Genomic DNA, 23000 nt, shown 5'->3' with positions numbered 1-23000 from the left:
CGCTGCGGTGCGAACGGCTGCGGTCTTTCGCAGGCCCGCCCCCCCTTCGCCCTCCCCCTTTTTTGTGGGATTCATCATTCCGCGAAGAATGATGAATTCTGCCCTTAGAAAGGATAGTTAGCAGCACAGCTATGCTCTGAATATCCCCATAGAAATCACTATTTCGGTGGATAAGTCATATCTGTCTAAAAGGTGTAGACCTGCTATTGAGAAGGTCTAACTTATCCGGTTATATAACACTAAATGTGCTTTGAATATTGGCCTCTATGTGTGTAAATCTACTCACATTTACACCTGCAAGTGAGTGGATATAAATACATGTGCACATGCTATGCTGGGTACCATGCACACTCACAAATTTTCAAAACAGTCTTATTAACATCTACTTTGAAAATTTACGATAAAGTCTATGTGTGTTTTGTGCACGCAAACTTTATCCCAATGTGGGCTGCTGAAAATTGTCCTTCCTATAATCAACCACTTTGGAACTCATAAAAAAGGACTTAAGAGAGCCTTGGGATTTCTAATTCACTATCAGACAGAGGGCTATTTTCAGCAGCTTGGATTTTCAAAGCAGAGAAGTACAAGTTTGTTTGTTTTTTTAAATCCCAGGTTGTGCTGGCATGCGCATGGGAATATATTTAGGAGGTTACCTCTGCTCCTGAGCAGGTATAACGTTCTGCATTTACATTTACGTGTATAACCCGCTTGTGAAAATACTTGTGTATGTACTTTCAATCACCAGTTCACTGACAGCTCTAGCAGGTCACCCACATTTCCACTAGGGATGTGAATCGTGTCCTCGATCGTCTTAACGATCGATTTCGGCTGGGAGGGGGAGGGAATCGTATTGTTGCCGTTTGGGGGGGTAAAATATCGTGAAAAATCGTGAAAAATCAAAAAAAACGTAAAATCGCAAAACCGGCACATTAAAACCCACTAAAACCCACCCCCGACCCTTTAAATTAAATCCCCCACCCTCCCGAACCCCCCCCCAAATGACTTAAATAACCTGCGGGTCCAGCGGCGGTCCGGAACGGCAGCGGTCCGGAACGGGCTCCTGCTACTGAATCTTGTTGTCTTCAGCCGGCGCCATTTTCCAAAATGGTGCCGAAAAATGGCGGCGGCCATAGACGAACACGATTGGACAGCAGGAGGTCCTTCCGGACCCCCGCTGGACTTTTGGCAAGTCTTGTGGGGGTCAGGAGGCCCCCCCCAAGCTGGCCAAAAGTTCCTGGAGGTCCAGCGGGGGTCAGGGAGCGATTTCCCGCCGCGAATCGTTTTCGTATGGAAAATGGCGCCGGCCATACGCGTATGGCCGGCGCCATTTTCCGTACGGAAAATGGCGCCGGCAGGAGATCGACTGCAGGAGGTCGTTCAGCGAGGCGCCGGAACCCTCGCTGAACGACCTCCTGCAGTCGATCTCCTGCCGGCGCCATTTTCCGTATGAAAACAATTCGCGGCGGGAAATCGCTCCCTGACCCCCGCTGGACCTCCAGGAACTTTTGGCCAGCTTGGGGGGGGCCTCCTGACCCCCACAAGACTTGCCAAAAGTCCAGCGGGGGTCCGGAAGGACCTCCTGCCGTCCAATCGTGTTCGTCTATGGCCGCCGCCATTTTTCGGTGCCATTTTGGAAAATGGCGCCGGCTGAAGACAACAAGATTCAGTAGCAGGAGCCCGTTCCGGACCGCTGCCGTTCCAGACCGTCGCAGGACCCGCAGGTTATTTAAGTCATTGGGGGGGGGTTCGGGAGGGTGGGGGATTTAATTTAAAGGGTCGGGGGTGGGTTTTAGGGGGTTTTAGTGTGCCGGCTCACGATTCTAACGATTTATAACGATAAATCGTTAGAATCTCTATTGTATTGTGTTCCATAACGGTTTAAGACGATATTAAAATTATCGGACGATAATTTTAATCGTCCTAAAACGATTCACATCCCTAATTTCCACCACTTAATCCAGATACCTCCTATTTTGACCTGCCCCCAACTCTTCCCCCTGGAACACCCACCATGAGTGTGGGGAAAAGTATGAACAAAATCAAGATTCATACGCACTTTTCCCCGCAAAACCTTCCGCTTGATTGTCAAAAGGCGTCTTATGTGTATGAAACAGGGTTTGTGTGTTTAAATCTTTTTGAAAATTACCACAAAATTCTACTACCTGTCAGCTTCTTACCACTCTATAACATCAACCCATCTCCTTTCCCCTTCACATTACCATTGTGATTTATTTATTTAATGATTGACTTGTATTAACTAGCAAATGTCATCTTTTGCTCACTTCGTTTTGGATCTGAGGAAGGGATGACAAACTCCCAAAAGCTAGTCAAGAAATGTATTACGTTAGTCCAATTAGGGGACAATTTTCAAAACTACTCACACTGGTGCAAAGTCCATCGCATTGACAGACATATGTAAGAAATGCAATTCAACAAGGTTAATAAATAATAATAATAATGGCATGCATGCACATTCCCTTTGAAAACTAACAAAGGAAAACTCATCCATAAGATTTATACCTCATTTTTCTGCAGGCACTTTTTCCAGCCAAAACTCCACACGTTATTGCATTTCCTGCCCTTAACCCATGTCCCCAGAAATCACCTTCGCTCAATGCAGATGAAAGCACGTGCAATTGTAGCACACCACACATAACTTTTACCCGCATACAGACTGGGAAATTATCAAAAAGCCATTTTACCCGTTTAAGTACCATTTTGAAAATTGCCCTCTAGAAAGATATCACCTTAGATGATTTTTTTTTCTTTGTTAACCTCTCCATGCATGCAAGTGAACTAACATGACAATCACGCCGCTTTGTCCAAGAACTTTACAAGATATTGAAGCAGAACCTTCACTTACTCCAGCTCTGATAAATGAGTGCATTGCCTGATCACCCGCCACAGCTTCTCGAAGTGATGTGCACGAAAAGCACAATCAGTAAGTCTGCAAAACACACAGGCAATAATTTGAGACAGCTTTCTAACTGAAATATTAAATGAAGACTCCTTTACCCTTATGTAAAGAAAGAGACTGGACAAAACACAAACTGTGCGGACAGCCATTCTAAGACTGAAAGGGGTACATGGATTTTCATTATTGAACTGATACATAGTACGTGCTGACGGAAGGCAAATTTTGCTAACCACATGCAATTCCTTTTTGTTCATTTTGTTTTCAAAAAAGCTTCCTCCTTCTGCTTTGGGCTTCCAGCTCAGTGGAACTGTGTTTTATTAAAACGGGAGCGTGACTCAAGGAGTTTGGCAGCTGGAGGGGGAAAAAGCAGGAAAGCAGAGGGCAAAACTAAAAAGCGATATTATAACCTTTTTGTTAGAGAAGTAAGTAAGCGTGAGAGGAAAAAGAAGCTGGCTGTGGTTTTCCAAAGAAGCCACTGAGAAGAAAAGATAAAAAAGATTTTAGCATTCATAAATTCCAAGCGATCGCAGAAAGAGGAAGGCATGAACAACATCTGGAGAAGCTGAGAAAGTAATCAGCAGAGTGAAGACGCAAATGAAAGAAAAAAACCAGCAGGTATGTTGAAATGGGGCAGGGGGAGAGGGACAAGCCTTTTTTAAGATAGGTTAGTGATGTGGAACTGTGAGACTCAGAGGTGAAAGGGAGGAATGTATAGAGGCTGATGAAGAAAAAGCAAAACTGCTTAATAAATATTTCCATTTGGTGCTTCACTGTGGAAGGGCCAGAAGCAGGACCACATAAAGGGGTAGATTTTCAAAGGGTTACGCAAGTAATATACGCACGTAACCCCCAAAAACCTACCCCTGCGCGCGCCAAACCTATTTTGCATAGGCTCGGCGGCACGCGCAAGCCCCGGGACGCGTGTAAGTCCCGGGGCTTTGAAAAGGGACGGGGACGGGGGCAGACCGGGGGCGGAACAGAGTCCTCCAGCACAGCGGCCGTGCCGAGGTTCGCTTGCCGGCCGGCAGCATAAAAAATAAAATAAAGTAGGGTGGGGGGGGGGGGGAATGGTGGAGGGGACCGAAAGAAAAATTCCCTCCAAGACCGCTCTGATTTCGGAGCGGCCTCGGAGGGAACAGGGAAAGCCATTGGGTCTCCCATCGGGCTCAGCGCGCACAAGGTGCCCAAGTGTGCACCCCCTTGCGTGCACCAACCCCGGATTTTATAACATGCACGCGGCAGCGCGTGCATGTTATAAAATCGGGTGTACATTTTTGCGCCCGCACGTAAGATTTAAAATCTGGCCCAAAATGTACACTCATAGGGCCTGATTTTAAAAAGCATTTACTCGAGTAAAACAGGGTTTTACTCGAGTAAATGCACTTTACTTGAGTAAGTGGGCTTTTGAAAATTGCTACAATATATGCCATTGAATTGTCCATAGGATTTACTTGTGTAAGTGCACATTACTCCAGTAAATGGCTTTTGGAAATTGCTACAATAGTAGTTACGTTTACATGCGTAACTCCTTTTGAAAATTACCCCCATAGGATTGGAACAGGGCCAGTGCTTCCATTAGTCACGCTAGGCAACCGCCAAGGGCACCAAAACTTCGGGGGATACCAAATCTAATACTGCTAAAAAAGGGAGCGCTGTGCTGGAGCCACTGCCACTGCCTGGAGGGGGTGCTGTGCTGGAGCCACTGCCACTGTCAGAAGGGAGCACTGTGCTGGAGCCACTGCCACTGCCTGGAGGGGGTGCTGTGCTGGAGCCACTGCCACTGTCAGAAGGGAGCACTGTGCTGGAGCCACTGCCTGGAGGGGGTGCTGTGCTGGAGCCACTGCCACTGTCAGGAGGGAGTCCTGTGCTGGAACCATTACCACTGCCAGGAGGGAGCACTGTGCTGGAGCCACTGCCACTGTCAGAAGGGAGTCCTGTGCTGGAGCCACTGCCACTGTCAGAAGGGAGCACTGTGCTGGAGCCACTGCCACTGCCTGGAGGGGGTGCTGTGCTGGAGCCACTGCCACTGTCAGAAGGGAGCGCTGTGCTGGAGCCACTGCCACTGCCTGGAGGGGGTGCTGTGCTGGAGCCACTGCCACTGTCAGAAGGGAGCGCTGTGCTGGAGCCACTGCCACTGCCTGGAGGGGGTGCTGTGCTGGAGCCACTGCCACTGTCAGAAGGGAGTCCTGTGCTGGAGCCACTGCCACTGTCAGGAGGGAGTCCTGTGCTGGAGCCACTGCCACTGTCAGAAGGGAGCGCTGTGCTGGAGCCACTGCCACTGCCTGGAGGGGGTGCTGTGCTGGAGCCACTGCCACTGTCAGAAGGGAGCACTGTGCTGGAGCCACTGCCTGGAGGGGGTGCTGTGCTGGAGCCACTGCCACTGTCAGGAGGGAGTCCTGTGCTGGAACCATTACCACTGCCAGGAGGGAGCACTGTGCTGGAGCCACTGCCACTGTCAGAAGGGAGCACTGTGCTGGAGCCACTGCCACTGTCAGGAGGGAGCACTGTGCTGGAGCCACTGCCACTGCCTGGAGGGGGTGCTGTGCTGGAGCCACTGCCACTGTCACTGTCAGGAGGGAGTCCTGTGCTGGAACCATTACCACTGCCAGGAGGGAGTCCTGTGCTGGAGCCACTGCCACTGTCAGAAGGGAGCACTGTGCTGGAGCCACTGCCACTGCCAGGAGGGAGTCCTGTGCTGGAGCCACTGCCACTGTCAGAAGGGAGCACTGTGCTGGAGCCACTGCCACTGCCTGGAGGGGGTGCTGTGCTGGAGCTGCCACCAATAGGTAAGATGGAGAGGGGGTGTATAACCGATGGTTCACTTTGGGTGCCAAATACGCTTGCATCGGGCCTGGATTGGAAGTGAGGTAAACCCTAATCAATTTTCAGAAAGTTTGTTCCTGAGGAGCTAGCTAAATTTAAAGTAGATAAAGCAATGGGGCCAGACAGGATCCTTCTGAGGGCATTAATGGAATTTAGACAAGTTCTGGCAGCTCCACTGCTTGAACTTTTCAATGCTTCTTTAGTCAGGACAATTTTCAGAGGACTGGAGGTGAATGTGATTCTGGTTCACAAAAGTGGAAGTAAGGAAGAGTTGGGAGAACTACAGGTTGGTTAGTCTGACCCCTATGGTGAGCAAATTAATGGAACTGCAGTTAAAACAGAGGATAGCGCAGTCTCTAGAGTCCGATGGATTACATGATCTGAGGGAGCATCAGACGAATCTCATCAATTTTTTTTGATCTGGTGGCCAAAGAATGTAATCAGGGGAGAGCCCTAGATGTAGTACGCTTGGGGCCCGATTTTCAAAAGCAGTTACATGCTTAAAATTGCACTTTAACCATGCAAGTGGGCTTTTGAAAATTGCTACAATATAAGCCATTGAATTATCAATAGGTTTTACCCACGTTGAGTGCACCTAAGGTGGGAAATGGCTTTTGAAAATTTCTATGATAGTATAAGAACATAAGATTTGCATACTGGATCAGACCAAACATCCATTAAGCCCAGTATCCTGTCTCCAACAGAGGTCAATCCAGAACACAAGTACCTGGCAAGATCCCAAAAGGTCGATAGACTCCATGCTGCTTATGCCAGGGATAAACTGTGGATTTCGCCAGCTCCACCTTAATAATGGTTTAAGGACTTTTCTTCCAGGAACTTTTCCAAACATTTTTAAAAATCCAGCTACACTAACAGTTTTTGCCACACCCTCTGGCAACAAATTCCAGAGTTTATGTATTGAGTAAAAAAAAATATTTTCTCATACTTGTCTTAAATGCATTACCTAACTTCATTGCAAGTCCCCTAGTCTTTGCACTTTTTGAAAAAGTAAACAACTGATTCACTCTACTCCACTCATTATTTTATAGACCTCTATCATATCTCCCCTCAGCCATCTCTTCTCCAAGCTTAGCAACCCTAACCTCTTTAGCCTTTCCTCATAGAAGAATCATTCCATCCCCTTTATCATTTCTGTCGCCCTTCTCTGTACTTTTTCTAATTCCGCCATGTCCTTTTTGAGATGCAGAGACCAGAACTGCACAAAGTACTCAATATGTGGTCTCGCCATGGAGCGATACAGAGAAATTATGATATTCGCCATTCCTTTCCCAATAATTCCTAGCATTCTATTTGCTTTTTTGGCTGCAGCTGCACAGTTATTATTAATATTATTAATAAAAGATTTATTACTTGCTCTAATCTGAGAAAGCATTGAAAGCAAAAGAAGTCATTACTGGTGGCTGAACAGGATTGGCGAGTATCACTTTACTGGGTAATTTTGGACTTAACGATTTGGGGAGGGTGAGATTGTGGAGCAAGCTAATCTTTAGTTAGTGTGCTTTATTAAGTGTGTGTGCCCGATAAAAAGGAAAAAAAAGGTAACTTGCACTGAAAAGATGTGAGGGGTTGGGTATATGGGTCAGTCTAGCTCCCACTCACACACCTTGTTTCTTTAAGTGTGTGCTTCTCATTACTTTATCCTAAACTATTCCTTTTTTTTAAACAACAAAGAACCAAAATAAAGTAGTACGATATCTTATAGCCAAGTAAGAGGAAACTGGACATGACTTAGAACACTCACCAAACTAAAATTTTATTTTTTATGAAACTTTGTTACAGTAAATTAACGGCACCTGTTTAAGAGTTTAGAATTCCAGATACTGGATTCAACACAGTTTTTGTGCCCTATTGTAAACCGTTGTGATGGCATCCGCTTAACGACGGTATAGAAAAGACTTTAAATAAATAAATAAAATGCTAGAGTTGGATTAAGGAGTCAATGGGGTTGGGTGGGGCTGTTGTGTATTTTGGATCTTTCTTGAGGTCACTGATTAAGCTACATTGAATAAATTGCTTTGTATTACTATTTCTCTGAGGACCTCAAGAAGGTGGCCTGGGAGCTGGGAAGGGAAATGAAGTTGCACTACCAGCTGCATACCTGGCAGGAGGGGCATGAAAGTAAGTTCATAAGATGACCATCAAGGAGATATCAATAAGGTTTATCGATTTCCTGTATAGATCATTGGTCCTATTATTGACTGTCTCTGCCTACAGCTTCCAGAAGCCCTCATGCACAGTTACTTCATATGTGTCTATTCTCTGGCTCAGGGACAGCACTGTCATTAAGCACTCACTGGCATAGCATTGATCTCAAGAGGGTATTACATTCTACTCCTTATACTCTTACCAGGCAAACTTAATGGCTCCCATTCAACAAACACCCATAAACTAGTGACAGCAAGCTGGCCCTTGACGTCTCATTAACTAGAACACACCCCAACACATACCACCCGGATACTGACCCTACCTCCGAGCCCCGATCAGTACCTAGCCATCATGATATCAAGAACAGCTTTATAGAAGCTTTCATACCTCTGGGAACCTATCTATGACCTTACCACCCACCATAGGACACGGGTGCACTTATTATCGCCTCCACTTCTCCCAACTGCTTGTGCATTCATGCATCTCACACCCTGGAGCATATGAGATGATGGATTAACACCCACCTCTTGATGTCTTCACAGAGAACACCAGCTTGGAGGAGGAGAAGGAGGAGGAGGAAGAGGAGTCCCCAGCCCCTCCTGCTGTGCCCACTTCTGGGGAGCAGCAGCCAACACTTCAAACACCAGCAGCAATGGGCACAGCAGAGGCAAGGAATCCACTCCCCCTCTTTGGGAGGCCCTGGGCCTATTGCCCCACCCATAACTCTCCCCCCTTCCCTGTAGGGCCTCCTCCCCTTTCTGCCCCCAGAGCTCAGGACACTGCTGGGCAAAGGAGGACACGAGCCACCTCAATCTGCACAGCCCCCCTCAGCAGTAGAGGCTGCCTCGGAGGCTGGATCGCCCGCTCTGGCACAAACGTGCACTTCTAGAGTTCTGCTTAAATACAATCTCCTTATCCATATCCGAAATAGAGGAAACTAATAGAGTTGCCCTGGTTGAGATTGCATCCTGGGAATCCTGAAGAAATTCAGATAAGTTAGAACTATATAGGCACAAACAATTCTAAGCTCCCTTCAGGCCTCATCTCCCTTCTTAACTCAGGGAGACAACAACAGTTAGAGAACTTTATATCCTTATCCTGAGCTAATTGTAAGACACTATGGGCCGGATTTTAAAACCTCTACTTGTGTAAATCCGGTGGATTTATAAAATCGGGCGTACATGTGTGCGCGCCGGGTAGCCCGTACACATGTACGCCCGTGCGTATGTTTTAAAATTTACCCCTATATATATACTTTTTAAATATTTCAGCTGCAGAAATAAACCTTGATTTTTGGAAAGTTCAGTATTCTCAAATTTTTATACCTCTATAACTTCAGCTCTATTATACATAACTAAACAATGAATTCTCCGCTTCAGGAAGCTTTTTAAATCGCACTTGTTCACATTGGCCTTTTCTGACTAAGGAGATAAGGTAGGAGCTGGAGGCAGGGTCAGAGAAGAGGCAGGAACAAGGAAATGGCACCAAGACGAAGCAAGGATGACCTGTTGCAGAGGCAACAAAACAGAGGGACTTGAGCGCTTAAATTGTTGCTGGATGCTGAGGTCATTGCTGTGTGCCAAGCGGTATTCCTGCCCTGGTGCAGTTAAATAAAAGAGGTGTGCGTGCACGCATAGGAGCTGGACAACGGTGGCCATAACGGGATTGGGACAGAGGTAAGTATGCTGGTCATGGCGTGGCTGCCGTGACCGGTGGATATTGTACCTGCACATAACTTGCTTCTCTGACAGATCTAAAAACTGTGCCCTGGTCCTGTATACTCTCTGTAAGGGATACCTCCACCTCTGTCTCCTCCTCCTTCTCCTCTTTCTCTGTCCCTCCTCAAAATAGATTCTCCAGCACTGGCTCCCTCTTCCCAGTATGGCCCTGTCTGTCTCAAGTACACTCAGCCGCCCCCCCCCCCCTCGCCCCCCGAATGGCTCAGTAACTCTCATGTATACTCACTCCCCTCTCCCCAGTGCAGTCCAGTCTGTCCCAGGTGCACTCACTCCCATCCCCCCCACAGTATGACCAAGTCTCTCCCAGATAAACTCACTCCCCCTCCCCTAAGCCTTCTGCCTTGTCCACTCACGCACAGCAGCCAGCTCGCCAAATACCAAGTTGAAAAACGCTATGAAAGTTTGATTTTGGCTTTCAAATGAGCTGCAGTAAATCTAATCGTGCAGTGTTGATGACGTTTGTGTGCAAGTCGCTTTTAAAATTGCTCCCCGACATGCCCTTAACATTCCCACATTTCTTGCTTATATTTTTACTTGCGAAGATGCACTGACACATGTATGGGACCCATTTGTAAAATACAGAATACACACATATAGGCATATGTGCTCTTTTTTGGGGGCATATCTGTTTGAAAATTCACCCCACTGCATTTGAAGATCAATTTTTTACACAGCTAAAAGGGCTGTGCATACATTTAAATGTTTTGAACAATAGCATAAAGTACATGAGTTAGCAGTGTGTCTATTACGCTCGGATATCTTTTTAAAACTAAGAGAAGCATAGCAGATGGATTGTCCGAGAAGCATGGTGGTACAGAAAACCAAGAGAAGCAAGAAAAATAAGTGAAATAGAGTGGATCGTTTGAAAAATGTGGTGAATTTATAATATTATGATAAAATATTCTGTTGCTGTAGAAACTATATCATAGAGTATAGACTTTAGAGGTGTAAATTTGTTAAGTGTGTGCTTTTTGCATTACACGTATAGGTGCATAGAACTGAGTTTTTAATATGTTTTCGCACATTTAAATGTGTTTTGAAAAAAAAATTCTAGAAAAAATGCATTTGTAAATGTATACGAGATCTATGTATAATAGATGAATAGACAGATAAGGGTACAGAGAAACTGTGAAACTGAATCTTGCTGTTCTTGTGTTCTATTGGGATATTTTAAACCTAAATGTATGCCTGTGATTTCTAACCATGTCCCCAAAACACTTCTTGTAAATGTACCTAAAGTACGTATGTTGTACAAGTTTATGCACTCTTTCAGGCAACTGAAAATCTACTTATGTAGATTCACTCAGTCTACCTGGGTAACAGATTCCAACTAAGCCTTTAAAAACATAATCTAACTATCGGATCTGTTCTATAACCATCTATAGAGAACTAAGAGTGCCTCTTAGTTTAGATATTTCGTCTCTAGCACAGGGCTTCCCAAACTGTCCTGGGGACCCCACAGCCAGTCGGGTTTTCAGGATGTCCACAATGAATATGCATGAGATACATTTGCATATCATGGGGATTCAGTATATGCAAATTTATCTCATGCATATTCATTGTGGATATCCTGAAAACCCGATTGGCTGTGGGGTCCCCAGGACAGGTTTGGGAAGCTCTGCTCTAGCAGCAGCTCTAGAGGACTTACTGAAGCCCAGGGAGGAAACTGAGTCAGAGCTGGAAGGAGCCTGATGGGCTTTCTAGTCTTCAGGGACTCCGAGCTAAGCATCCAGCTGGATTTAAAAAAGCCAAACTGCTAGAAACAGAGAGCAGTAGAGGTCCCACACCCAGGGCAGGGGTCTCTGAGGATTTTCTCCATTGGTAGGACTTTGTCTAGTTAAAGGGAGCCAGGTAATTTGGCAGATTCAGAAAGCAAGGCTGGCGTTCACTGCCGGAAGCCAGATTAATCTGTACTCATATTTGTATCTGTCTGATGGGAAACCCTTCTGGCCTAAGCCATTGAATTAGACTCTAGCGAACTGTAGAGTCTGGACCTCCAAGTGAGACTAAAGAACCTAGACTGCGCCCACGACGTGTCTGGGGAAGGGAGACACATTAAGATCCTACCCCTTCTTAGAAAGGACTTCCCAGTTACACCGTCCCGTGCATAATTTACAGAAAAGTGAGGAAAATCCCACTCGAAATGAAGTTGCTGTATTTACCTGAGTACGGCAAATCTTTGCTTTTCTTTGGTTTTTAATATTCTGCCAGTCGGAAATGCATCCCTAGAACAAACATATACGTATTAAAATTAGATCTATGTACAAGTGTATGGAACTACTGCGTTCATAGAGAGAGCCTGGAAAAAATGAATTTGAATAAAGTAACAGCGAATGGTTTATTCAGTTGATATTTAAAACAGATAACATAACCTTTCTTTGATTTGATTTTTATGTCACGCAGTAGGAGGTATTAGCATTTTGGAAGCTCACAGGCAAATGCGGGTTCACCGGTAGGCAGAGTAGGCAAGTGCCTATGGGAGACTGGGAGGGACTCCCTGCTGGGTGAGCCACTTGTTTTATGTAACTGGCCGCGGCAGTGCGCCATCTTGTGGTGGGGATTGCAGGCATCAGTACACCTTCCTAAGAGGGTGGAAATACATCCTGCCAGGGCTCACAGGTGTAAGCAGAATATAACATTACAAAGGCTTCCCTATCATTGGCTGTCAATGACTCTGGTAATGATTTCATGTTCTTACTACTCAGGTTTATAAAGGCATTTCAGTGGAGCCCTTCCCTAAGCCCTGTTGAAATATTCCCTGTTATATAGCAGAGGAAAAAGCAATGTTCCTCTAATGTGGCGGTTGTCATCTAAGAACATAAGAAGTTGCCATACTGGGTCAGACCGAAGGTCCATCAAGCCCAGCATCCTGTTTCCAACAGTGGTCAATCCATCCAGGATACAATTACTTGGCAAGCACCCAACCATTAAACAAATCCCATGCTACTAATGCCAGTAATAATTAGCTCGACTAATAGCAGTTTATGGACTTCTCCTCCAGGAAGAACCCAGATAAGACTTCTCCTCCAGGAAGAACCCAGATAAGCTAACTGCCTTAACCACATCCTCCAGCAACAAATTCCAGTGCTTACTTCGAATGAAAACAAATGTTCTCTAATTTGTTTTAAATGTGCTACTTGCTAATTCATCTAGTTGGCTTCTGACCCCCTGAAGGGCCTAATGCATGTGTCCGAGTAGAATTTAGCGTCAGTGGCTAAGAAAAAGAACATGTGCTACCAGAGAGATACATAATTTGACAATTATTTTTACCTTGTCAGGATGTTCAGCACTATGAAATTAATGCATCTATAATGTCACATCAACGAGCATTTAAGCCCAGCTCATTCTGGAATCTGCTATGTGAAGTTGTACTTTCATACATCCACTCTGTAAGATTTCTCTATTTTTCTTTAGCATTTACTAACAGTCCTGAATGTTATTAGCTTTACAGGGTATTTTATAGAGTCATTGTCTGAATGTTTAAAAGCAAAACCAATTCAACAATCCCACGTGTCCTTTAGCCTGCTGGTGACATGATCTGCATTGAGAGTGGGCAGTTTTCAAACAGCCAGCTTACCTGGGTAAATGGCTTTTGCAAATTGTCCATGTGGAGGAGGGTTGTTTTCAAGCAGCTCGCATACAGCTAAAGGCTGTAGGTACTTTGTATCAGCAAACTAGTCCACATTTCTTTGAAAATTTGCCGGTGTCTCTCAGACCATGTGCCAACAATACCTGTAGAAAGTTACGCCTGCTCCCGAGAAGGGGTAACTTTGTGCCTGTAGAGCTGTGTGCATGCTTCTGAAAATCAAAAAGGATGCATGCAAACCCTTTCTCCACCCCTCTAGAATACTTTTTATGAGCGTGCATAAAAGTACATGAGCAATTGGGTTATGCACAAAACTTTTCCAAGCAGTGCCTTCCCCCCAGTTGATTTTCAGAGGGTAAGTTGCACCCATAAACCAGGTTTTATCCACTTAAATCCTTTTGACATCCAGTCCTTTCATGATTGTGCACAGGTTATTGCCTTAGTGCTACAAAAGGAAAATTAATTCCTATATTAAGAGGTCAATTCTGAAAAGTCCACCGAATGGATAACGTAACTGGATACATTTATACAGTTATCTTTCTCCAAATACTCAATGAAACCTCTTCGGCTAAAAGCACTGCTGAATATCCCGTCAAATCTACTCACATACATTTACAAGTATTTGTGCAGATGGAATGTTATCACAACGTTACACAGGTAACGCTGAATATCATGCTATCCAGCTAAATTAAGAAAGCACACCCTGATCTGCCCCTTTCTCACCTGGAGCAATTTTAGTTGCACAAATTTAGCCTGGTTGTTGTGATCCTGCCTGTTATGCAGTCTCACAACCACCAGAGATCCCCATGGAGCTGCTCCTACTCTCGCTTCAGTCAGAATCTCTGTGATCCCATGACTCTGCCTATTTAACCTTGCTTCTAGCTATACTGACTGCCTTAGCATTGAGTTCCCTAGCTCTCTGCTTGGCCCTTTCCTGCCTTGGACTGCTCTCTGGCCTCCGGGCCTTCCAGCCTTGTTTTACCTTTTGGCTTTCTGCTTTAGCCTTAACCTGTGGCCTTCCACTCTTGCCTAGTCCTGTGGCCTTCTCAGGCCTTCTGCCCTAGCTTTGCTCTGTGGCCTCCTCAGGCCTGCTTTCTAACCTGTTGCCTTCGGGCTTTTGTGTTCCTTATCTGTTCTGTTTAGTCCTGTTCTTGTCCTGTCCTGTGTACTCCAGTGTTCCTGCCTGCTCTGGTGTTCCATGCCTGCCTGTGACCCCCGTCCTGCCTTTCCTTGATCTCCAAGTTCAAACTGTAGCTCAACTCCTCCCACAGTCTAAGTCCTGCCAGCTGCCAGAACCCAAGTGCCCAGCCTGCGGAGGAGGTGGCTGGTATAGGCCAAAGATCCTTAGTCCTATCTGTATGTCTGTCCTGAAGTCCTGGACTGTCCCTGTGAGGGTTCATCAACTCTAGCTATTACCATAGCCATAACACTGGTAAAGGGGAACATTTTGAATGGGCAAGATTTACCTGGGTGAAACCCAGTTTTAGCCAGGTAAATTTAATGAATATTAACATCAGTACATAAGATTAGCACTTCCAGGTGGACTGTTCACTCATCTCTGCTCATTCTCTAAGGGACGGATTTTAAAACCCCCGCGCGCGTAAATCCTCCCAGATTTACGCGCGCAGGGCCCTCGCATACCGGCGCGCCTATTTTGCATAGGCCGCCGGCGCGCACAGAGCCCCAGGACGCGTGGAAGTCCCGGGGCTTCCTGAAAGGGGCGTGTTGGGGGTGCGTCGCCGAATGATGCCGCATTTGGGGGGGTGTGGCGCGGCGTTTGTGGGCGGGCCAGGGGGGCATGGCGCCAGCCCGGAGGCGTTCCGGGGGCGTGGCTGCGCCCTCCGGAACAGCCATCGGGTCTTGGCGCACCAGCAGCCCGCTGGCGCTCGCGGATTTACATCTGCCTCCGGCAGGCGTAAATCCATGGATAAAGGTGGGGGGGGGGGGGGGTTTAGAGGGGGCGGGGGGGTGGGTTTAGGTAGGGGAAGGGAGGGGAAGGTGAGGGGAGGGCGAAAGAAAGTTCCCTCCGAGGCCGCACTGGGCAACAAATTTTCACAAAAGTCATGTTACTGAAATGAAATTAGTCAATTCTTATAAATTTCCATGTGCTAAACACGAATGTGACTGTGAAAATGCAAAATTGGCTCTAGTTTTTTTGTAATATGCAATAATATAATTACATCTTGAATTGAATGCCAGTAGTAGGAGACCTACGGTTAATACCGTTTGAAAAATGAAGTCATAGACTACGTCTTAGATTTCTTTGCTTGTCTCTTGTACACCTGTTCGGGAGCATCTCTGCGGCGTGTCCAGCAGTAGTCAGCCAGCATGAATATTTCAAATGCTCACCCTTTCTGACTGGGCTTCATATAGTACACTGCTGACGTCAGCTTACTCAGCAGCAGCATGGCAGTAGAACTGCATTGCATCAGAAAATGATGTAATAAACTCTGGATGATGTGTGCATGATGGTATTATGCAATATTACATCATTCTAGGCTTATTTACAGACCTACTGGATAAATTTACATGACTAAACATAGAAAGTGAACTATATTAAATATCTTCAAAACGAGAGCCAATAAAAACTTTTCATGGTCATATTTGTGTTCAGCACATCAAGAAGATACTACAGAGTAGGACCTTTTTAGGTCAGTAACACTTTCATTGTTGCCCAGTGTTATATTTCATTTGTTATTTGAATTGTTGTTCTTAACAACAACATGTAATAAAAAAATATACATGTCAAAAATTGGAGGAAGATATCTTACCCAGGGAAAGAACAGAACAGAAAAATATTTATCTAAATGTGAATGAGAAATGAGTTTACGGCCTGTACCTATTATTGCCCTAAATATTTAGCTACAGTCAATGCATTAGTCAAGCATACAAGAGGATGAAATTGGTTTTACATTCACAGTTCTAGGTTCTTCCCAGCACATTATACTACCAGGACCACAGAGATTAAGCTAATGAGCTTCCAAGTCGTCTTTTGTTCTTCTGATGCTCCACAATCATCTCCTCCCTGCAAGTTCCACAATGGTCCTTACAGAACAGAATCACAGATTGACAGAGCCCAAAGAGGATCTTGAGGTCATCTAGTTCATGTCTCCACCTGCCTCAATTATCTCCACTAGATATTTGTCTAATCTGACCTTGAAGATATCGGTGCTGATAAACTCAAAATGTTTGCCGGCATTGTACCTTTCATGGAGAGAGCTGACGTCTTCATCTTCATCACTGTGAAACATTATGATTGCTCTTTGATTCTCAAGGCTTGCCAATAAAATAAACAGAATAAAATGTTTTATTCATTTACCTATGTTATTTTCAAATTAAGAAACATACTATTTCAGATCTTTACAGATACCCCAGGTATTTACGAGTGCACACTGCTAACCTATTGTTTTATCCCAGATTAGCCAATGACATTCTAAACATTTTAGTCGGAGAAGTAATGGAAAGATGACTTCAAGATGGTCAATTCCCCTTCCCTCCCAAAACAACACTTCTGGTCACCTTGAGCACCCTTGCAGCCCAAGGACCAAAGGCAAGTCTCCTCTGAGGCTAGTTCCTCGGCCCTGTTCTTATGTCAGCTGGGCAGCCTCACCTCTGCAGCACAGGACACAATGAAGAATGACCTACACTGCAGGGCTATGGCCAAACCACAGGGCCTGCCCCAAGATAGTCTACTTAAAAGCATAAAATATTGCCATTTTAAGAGTTTTAAAATGTTGTTTTCACCTTGTATGTTTCAGTTATTACAAATCACTCCAGTGATACATAAAAGGAAGAATTACCAGTGTTTTTGGTATGTGGAATCTGTCCATGTGTGCATCAGACGAATATTTGCCCTTAGCTCAATTTGGGCCACCATGGTCACCAGAAAATGGTATATATGTTACCTTCCCAATTCTATTTAAAGCAGATATTCTCACCAAAGACACTAAGCACCCATTTCACAAGGTAAAACACACTGTACCTTCTGTGCCCTCTCTAAGATTCTTGGCTTTTTTGTTTTTAATCAATCAAGTATTGATTAAAAACTATAAATTTTTCTACTCCACCCAAATGAAGAGGTTAATGACAACAGCGAAAAAAATGAAACCAAAATCAAAACATTACAGTGTATATAACACTGAGAAAATAAAAAGAGAGAATATTAAAAAAAAATAAAATTAAACACATGCATTAAATAACCCACAATAAATAAGAAAATAGGAAAGGACCAGTGAATACAGAAAAATCTAATCCACAGATCATATTAACACCCAAGTCAGATCTGGCATTCTAAGAACCCTTTCCAGAAAATAGTTATGTAGTTTTGTTACATTATTTGAATTTACGTTGTCTGGTTGCAATTATCTGTTCAAATGCTGCCAGCATTGGTGGGTTTTTGACTGACACCATCTACAATTTTAATTTCTTAAACTCTGGTTGTGCTTTGGCCTAGGGTGGATAATCTAGTCACTTTAAGTAACTTATAGGGTCATTTATCAAAATGCTTTAAGGTGTTGTGTTAAGACTCCCGAAGCACGAGAGAGAGAGAGAGAGAGAGAGAGAGAGAGAGAGAGAGAGAGAGCGCCTAGCCATAATGTCCTCATACTAGGTAGGTATTTGTATCCCTATATGAGGCCCACCTAGTTACCTGACGTAGGATGAAAATTGATTTATTTTTAAGATTTCAAGCAGAATGGGGTTAGCATACTGACATTTGATGGAAGTATACAGCAGCTTCCAAGTAGGAGCTCTTGGAAATGTCCTTCAGGGAGCAGTAAGAAATTGAGGGGTTCAATTTTCAAGCACTCTGCATACCCGTGAACTATGTGGGTATGTCTAACACAGGGGTCGGGAACCCATGGCTCGCGAGCCAGATATGGCTCTTTTGAGGGCTGCATCTGGCTCGCAGACAAGTGTTGCCACACTTTCCAGTCCCCCGCTGACCCAGCTGCTCCCCGGTCCTCCTCCGCCCGGGCTTAAAATGCTGTCAGCCCGGGCGGAACGCGGCAGGACAGCTGGAGTCAGCGGCACCGGCATGCTCTCTTCTTCCGGCCCCCCCCCCCACCCCCAGCGGCCCGGAAGAGGAAGTGGTGAGCATCGGGTGCGTGCGTGGGAAGCAGAGACCACGCTAGTGGTTTTGGGGCCAGTTTTACATGCAGAGTGAGACGTACGATCAGCATAGTACACCTAGGAGAAGATTTGACGTCATTTGGAGTGAGGAAAGTCTCACAAAGATGAAATTTCTACAAGTTAGGGCGAGAGAACATTGTACAAATCTCATATTCATGAAACTTTCCTCACTCCAAATGACGTCAAATCTTCTCCTAGGTGTACTATGCTGATCGCACGTCTCACTCTGCATGTAAAACTGGCCCCAAAACCCTAGACCACCACCAGCACCTCACCTCGAGGTATTAGCTGGCCCTCCTATAGTGATATAAATAGCTGACTACTATGAAGGCTTTATAAAGAGTCTCCCTCTCTCACTCAGCATGACATGTAATCTTTATCACAATTTGCATAACAGTCCGTTATGGCATTAACCCCATAATGCATTTTGATGAATATCCCTGTTAAGTTCCTAAATCTAGGCAAATGAACAGCAAGCCTTAGACCCCCCCCCCCCCTTCCCTAAGTTAGTTGCCTATTTTCAGCTGAAACAGTAAGCTTCTAGCTTTGGGGCATTTTGGACAGATGGGCCATTTGGTCTTTTTCTGCCGTCATGTTTCAATGTTTCTATTTATTAAGCTGCATTAGCCCTTCACCATGTGGTAAATACTGTTAACACAGTGATAATGCATAGTATTTTAAGTGCCACATGTTATTTTACCCCAGTTAATGTGATAATGGTAATGAGTTGCTTTGCACATAAATGTTTTGCAAATGCATGCAAAGCAGCTCATTACTAGGCAATTTACGGTAATAAAATTACATGGCTTGCCTGAGAAATCATCAGCCACGTCATTTTCATGAAAGCTAGCTACAAGTCAGGCATCGTAGTTAATTTTCTCTGGAAGCATTGGGACACTTAATGTGCATCCCGATGCTCCCACGCAGTGTCAAAGGGCCCAAGCGGCCCAAACGAAGGTCCAGCCCAAGAGTCCAAAAACCTCAGGAGTCCTGTGAAACCCTCTGCCCCATCCCCCACCCCCTGGCTCTAGAGGCAGCCCCAAGGCAATAAAAGTTAAAAAAAAAAAAAAAAGTACAATTGCACAGCGAAGGCCCCACCCCTTCCTTCTCAAGTTTACCTGTTTGTAAAAACTGCCCCGCACCTGGCCTCAGGATCCCCCCACTCCATCGGACCTCCCCCTGGTCACATCTCTCAATCCCTGGCGGGCTGGTGGGGCCCGGAGCCTCCTAGGATCTGGACTCGTGCCCTCTGAATAAAAATGGAGTTGGCCAATCACTGGTCTACGTAGGCCCCTATCACACTCCAGGCCCCACTAAGCCTGCAGGATTTAACAGGTATGGCTGGGGAAGGGTCCGGGGTGGGCTAGGGATCCAGAGGCCTGGGGTGGGAGAAGTTCTGGAGACCAGGGAGAATTTGAACAAAGGGGTGAGGTTGAGAAGGAAGGAGCCTGTACCACAATTAAAAGCTTTTTAAAATAGTTTCTTGCTTTGGGACCCCTCTCTGGAGGTGGCAATGGGTGGGGTTTTTTTTTTAACTTTGGAATGAAGGGAGCTTTAGGAAATTTGGGGCTTTTAATTCACTGCTCTGGAAGTGTCAGGTTGCACATTAGCATCCTGATGCTCATTGATTTTTCAGGAAAACGGTGTTATTTTATTACCATGAAATTGCTTTGTAATGAGCTACTTTGCATGCATTTGCAAAGTATTTGTATGCAAAGCAGCTCATTATCATTTTGGTGTTATTGGGTGGGAAACGCACAGTATTATTGCTACTGCAAAATGTTTACCGCACAGTAAATGCCTAATGCAGTTTGGTAAATGACCCCCTTGGGTATCTAAATTTAAGAGCTCATCTTTATTTGAGTATTGGACTCTTTGTGTGTGGTACATGTTCTAAAAGCAGTCCCATATTTTACCCCTGTTCCTTTGTACAGATTGCTGAGCAAGGAAAAATTGTGCCATACACTGGAAAAAAGGTCATATATGGATGCTGGTTTCCTCTCCCAGCCTACACGTGCCCCAGAAATGCCTGCTCACAGCCTGACTCAAAGTGCACATGCTATGGATGACAGCACATACATTTAACTGGTCAGAAGACAGCAAGTTTTAGGCAAGCCATTTTATCTGCGTAAATTACAATTCTAACCGGGTATATGGTTTTGAAAACTGTGCTCACGTGTGAATTTGAAATGGGGTCAGTGTGCTTTGAAGGAAAGCAATCCTCACATAATAGAATAGACAAAAGCTGTATTGCGGCAGGAAGTAAGTACTTTGATCTTTGGTGCACTATTTCAAGACAGTCTGGCTCCTTTTTTTTTAATATTTTCTTTTGAATTTACAACAGTATTTTGTTGAAGACATCAAGATGCAAAACTTTGCATGCTAAAGCATTTTCTTTATTTTATCTTGAATGCATCCTTTTTTTTTTTTTTTAAGGATCAACAGCACTTGGAACCTGCCTCACGAGAGACTCTGATAACAAAGTGAGCATCAATCATATGTTTTATTGATTTAGTTGCTTTTAGCCTTTAAGAAACATCATTAAATAGTTTAGTCAAAAGAACATTGATCTCAATCTCCCCAAAAGAGAACTGCCCAAGTTAGGATACATATAGCCAATGTCTGCAGCATCGAGCAAGACCCAATGAAAATAGTACTTATAAAATGTCCGGCTTACCTGATATGTACTTCCTTTACAGTCAGGCAGGTATTAATCACATTTGACAAGCAGCATGCCCCTTCTGGAGACAACTGATTCTTGCTGAGACTAAAGGAAGAAAATTAGCCATTGAAAGGCCCTGACATATTCACTTGCTATTATTACTGTAAGTATGTGTTTAGCAAACGGCAACAAAAAAATTCAGCAAGCAGCCATAGAACCAATCCTCTCCATTAAAAAGTTGTGCGTTTGTAAGGATGGTGCCCAGAGGGGGAACTCAGGGATAATTCTGTCGTTCCAGAAACACAAATGCCAAATGAAAATAAAAGTCATACTGGCACCCAGCCTCCTAGAAATTCTGCAGCCTTGAAAATTTCCCGAGTGTGAACTGAACCATGTTTTCCATCCCAGTACAAATTCCAGGCACGAAGCCTGGGTTCAAACTGACTTCACTCTTTTATTTCACTATTTCCAGGAAGATCCCCATTGTGGATTGAGGAGGGCATCATCCTCCCCTCCTTCTGCATCTCTTCTTTAATAAGTTATAGTTTTATTGAGAATATCTTTATATAATCTTGCTGTCCAAACAGAAACATGTATTGTTATAGGGCTGGTCTGGTTACAATTTAACATTACTGACCCCACGCCACAAAGGGCAGGAGCGATCCCCGCTCATCCATTCTCCACTGGTGCCAAATTTAAAAATGGCACTAGTTGACCCAAGATTCCCATTTGCCATGCTGAGTTTTTGATTGGATTCAGCTAATGTGAATTTATTTATTTCTATTTATTGTATTTTATTTTATAGAGTTATGAATTTCGATATTAATTTTATGATGTGCATTTGATGATTTAATTCTGTATTTTTTTTAAGTCACCTAGGGCAGTTTTTCTGGAGGGGCATTGAATAAATGTAAGCAAACAAATAAAATGCTATTCAACAAATACCATTAGACAGTCCATTTACTCATGCCAACATGTGAGTTGCTCTACTGCTGCCCTGCTTCTCAGCTTACAGGCTTGAGTTGAATAATCAGGAAGCAAATGGTGACCCACTTTGGAAAATGAGTGAGGATGTGGTGGTCAGTTTTGGTCCTGCTACGTGATGTATTGCATGGCATAAGGTTCCAGGTACAGTTCTACAGGCTAATGATGAGATGCATGTTAACTTATGCTAATCTCTGTGAACCAAGATGGAATACTACAAAATTCTGGTGAAAAAGTCAAGATCAACATATTTTCTGAAACCGCCGAGTTCTGTCTAAAGCACTTGTGTGTGTAGAGACATGGCAAGGCCACTCTCCTGTTATACCAAAATATTTTTAGACACATCTTTTAGCAAAGCCACAATAACTTCTATGTTTAGTTTAGTAATTATGCTGTACCACCTTTCCAAAAAAGAAATCAGAGTGGTTTACAATTAAAAGCATATAAGCACATAGAAGAAAATTACAGTGACTTTGTCCAGAGTGCATGCAATGTGCCCCATGATTGACAAGGATGGCATCATCTGTGACTATCAGAGAAATGCTGCCAAAAAGGTATTAGAAATGAAACAAGACAATAGAACTTCGGAGCCTTCATCATCATCATCATCAGGAAGCATGTTTTGGTCATAAACTTATCTGGCCTCCCTGTCCACCTAATCTACAAAAGGCAGTTTTGGCCTAGCTGCCAGAATAAATCCTATTACATTTGCTTGTAGCAGAGCCTAAACCAGAGTGGAACCAGGCTGTGGCGCTAACTTTTAAAAAGGAGATAGAGCAGCTTTTAAACTAGAACTTGCTGGAAAGCCAACAGTTGCTTAGCAGTGCATGGTTCGGAGAGAGGTATCTTCAAAGAATAGTGCCAAACCAAGGGGGTCATTTTTCAAATAACGATGTAAAAAATGTAAATGAAGGAAAGGGAAGGAGTTTGGGTGGGATTTAGTAAAATGAGGGGCCGGTAGCGCTGCGGGCGATGATTCGCACCTTATTGCCG

General features: G+C 44.5%; 1 protein-coding gene across 1 annotated transcript in view; it reads right to left on the bottom strand.

Moving 5' to 3' along the window:
• The window catches only part of LOC115095272 (protein NLRC5-like), a 243503-nt gene that overhangs the window by 162971 nt on the left and 57532 nt on the right, over positions 1 to 23000 (bottom strand). The window contains exons 11-14 of the mRNA XM_029608725.1: positions 21039 to 21128; positions 16436 to 16507; positions 11808 to 11870; positions 2864 to 2947 (exon numbers count right to left, since the gene is read on the bottom strand). Of these exons, the coding sequence (XP_029464585.1) occupies positions 2864 to 2947; positions 11808 to 11870; positions 16436 to 16507; positions 21039 to 21128 (309 nt within the window). The remainder of the gene's footprint in view (positions 1 to 2863; positions 2948 to 11807; positions 11871 to 16435; positions 16508 to 21038; positions 21129 to 23000) is intronic.

The sequence above is a fragment of the Rhinatrema bivittatum genome, chromosome 7 (assembly GCF_901001135.1).
Source record: "Rhinatrema bivittatum chromosome 7, aRhiBiv1.1, whole genome shotgun sequence".
In the NCBI taxonomy this organism is placed as follows: Eukaryota; Metazoa; Chordata; class Amphibia; order Gymnophiona; family Rhinatrematidae; genus Rhinatrema; species Rhinatrema bivittatum.
The sequence above is the reverse complement of the archived record's forward strand: the minus strand, read 5'-3'. Positions and strand labels throughout refer to the sequence as shown.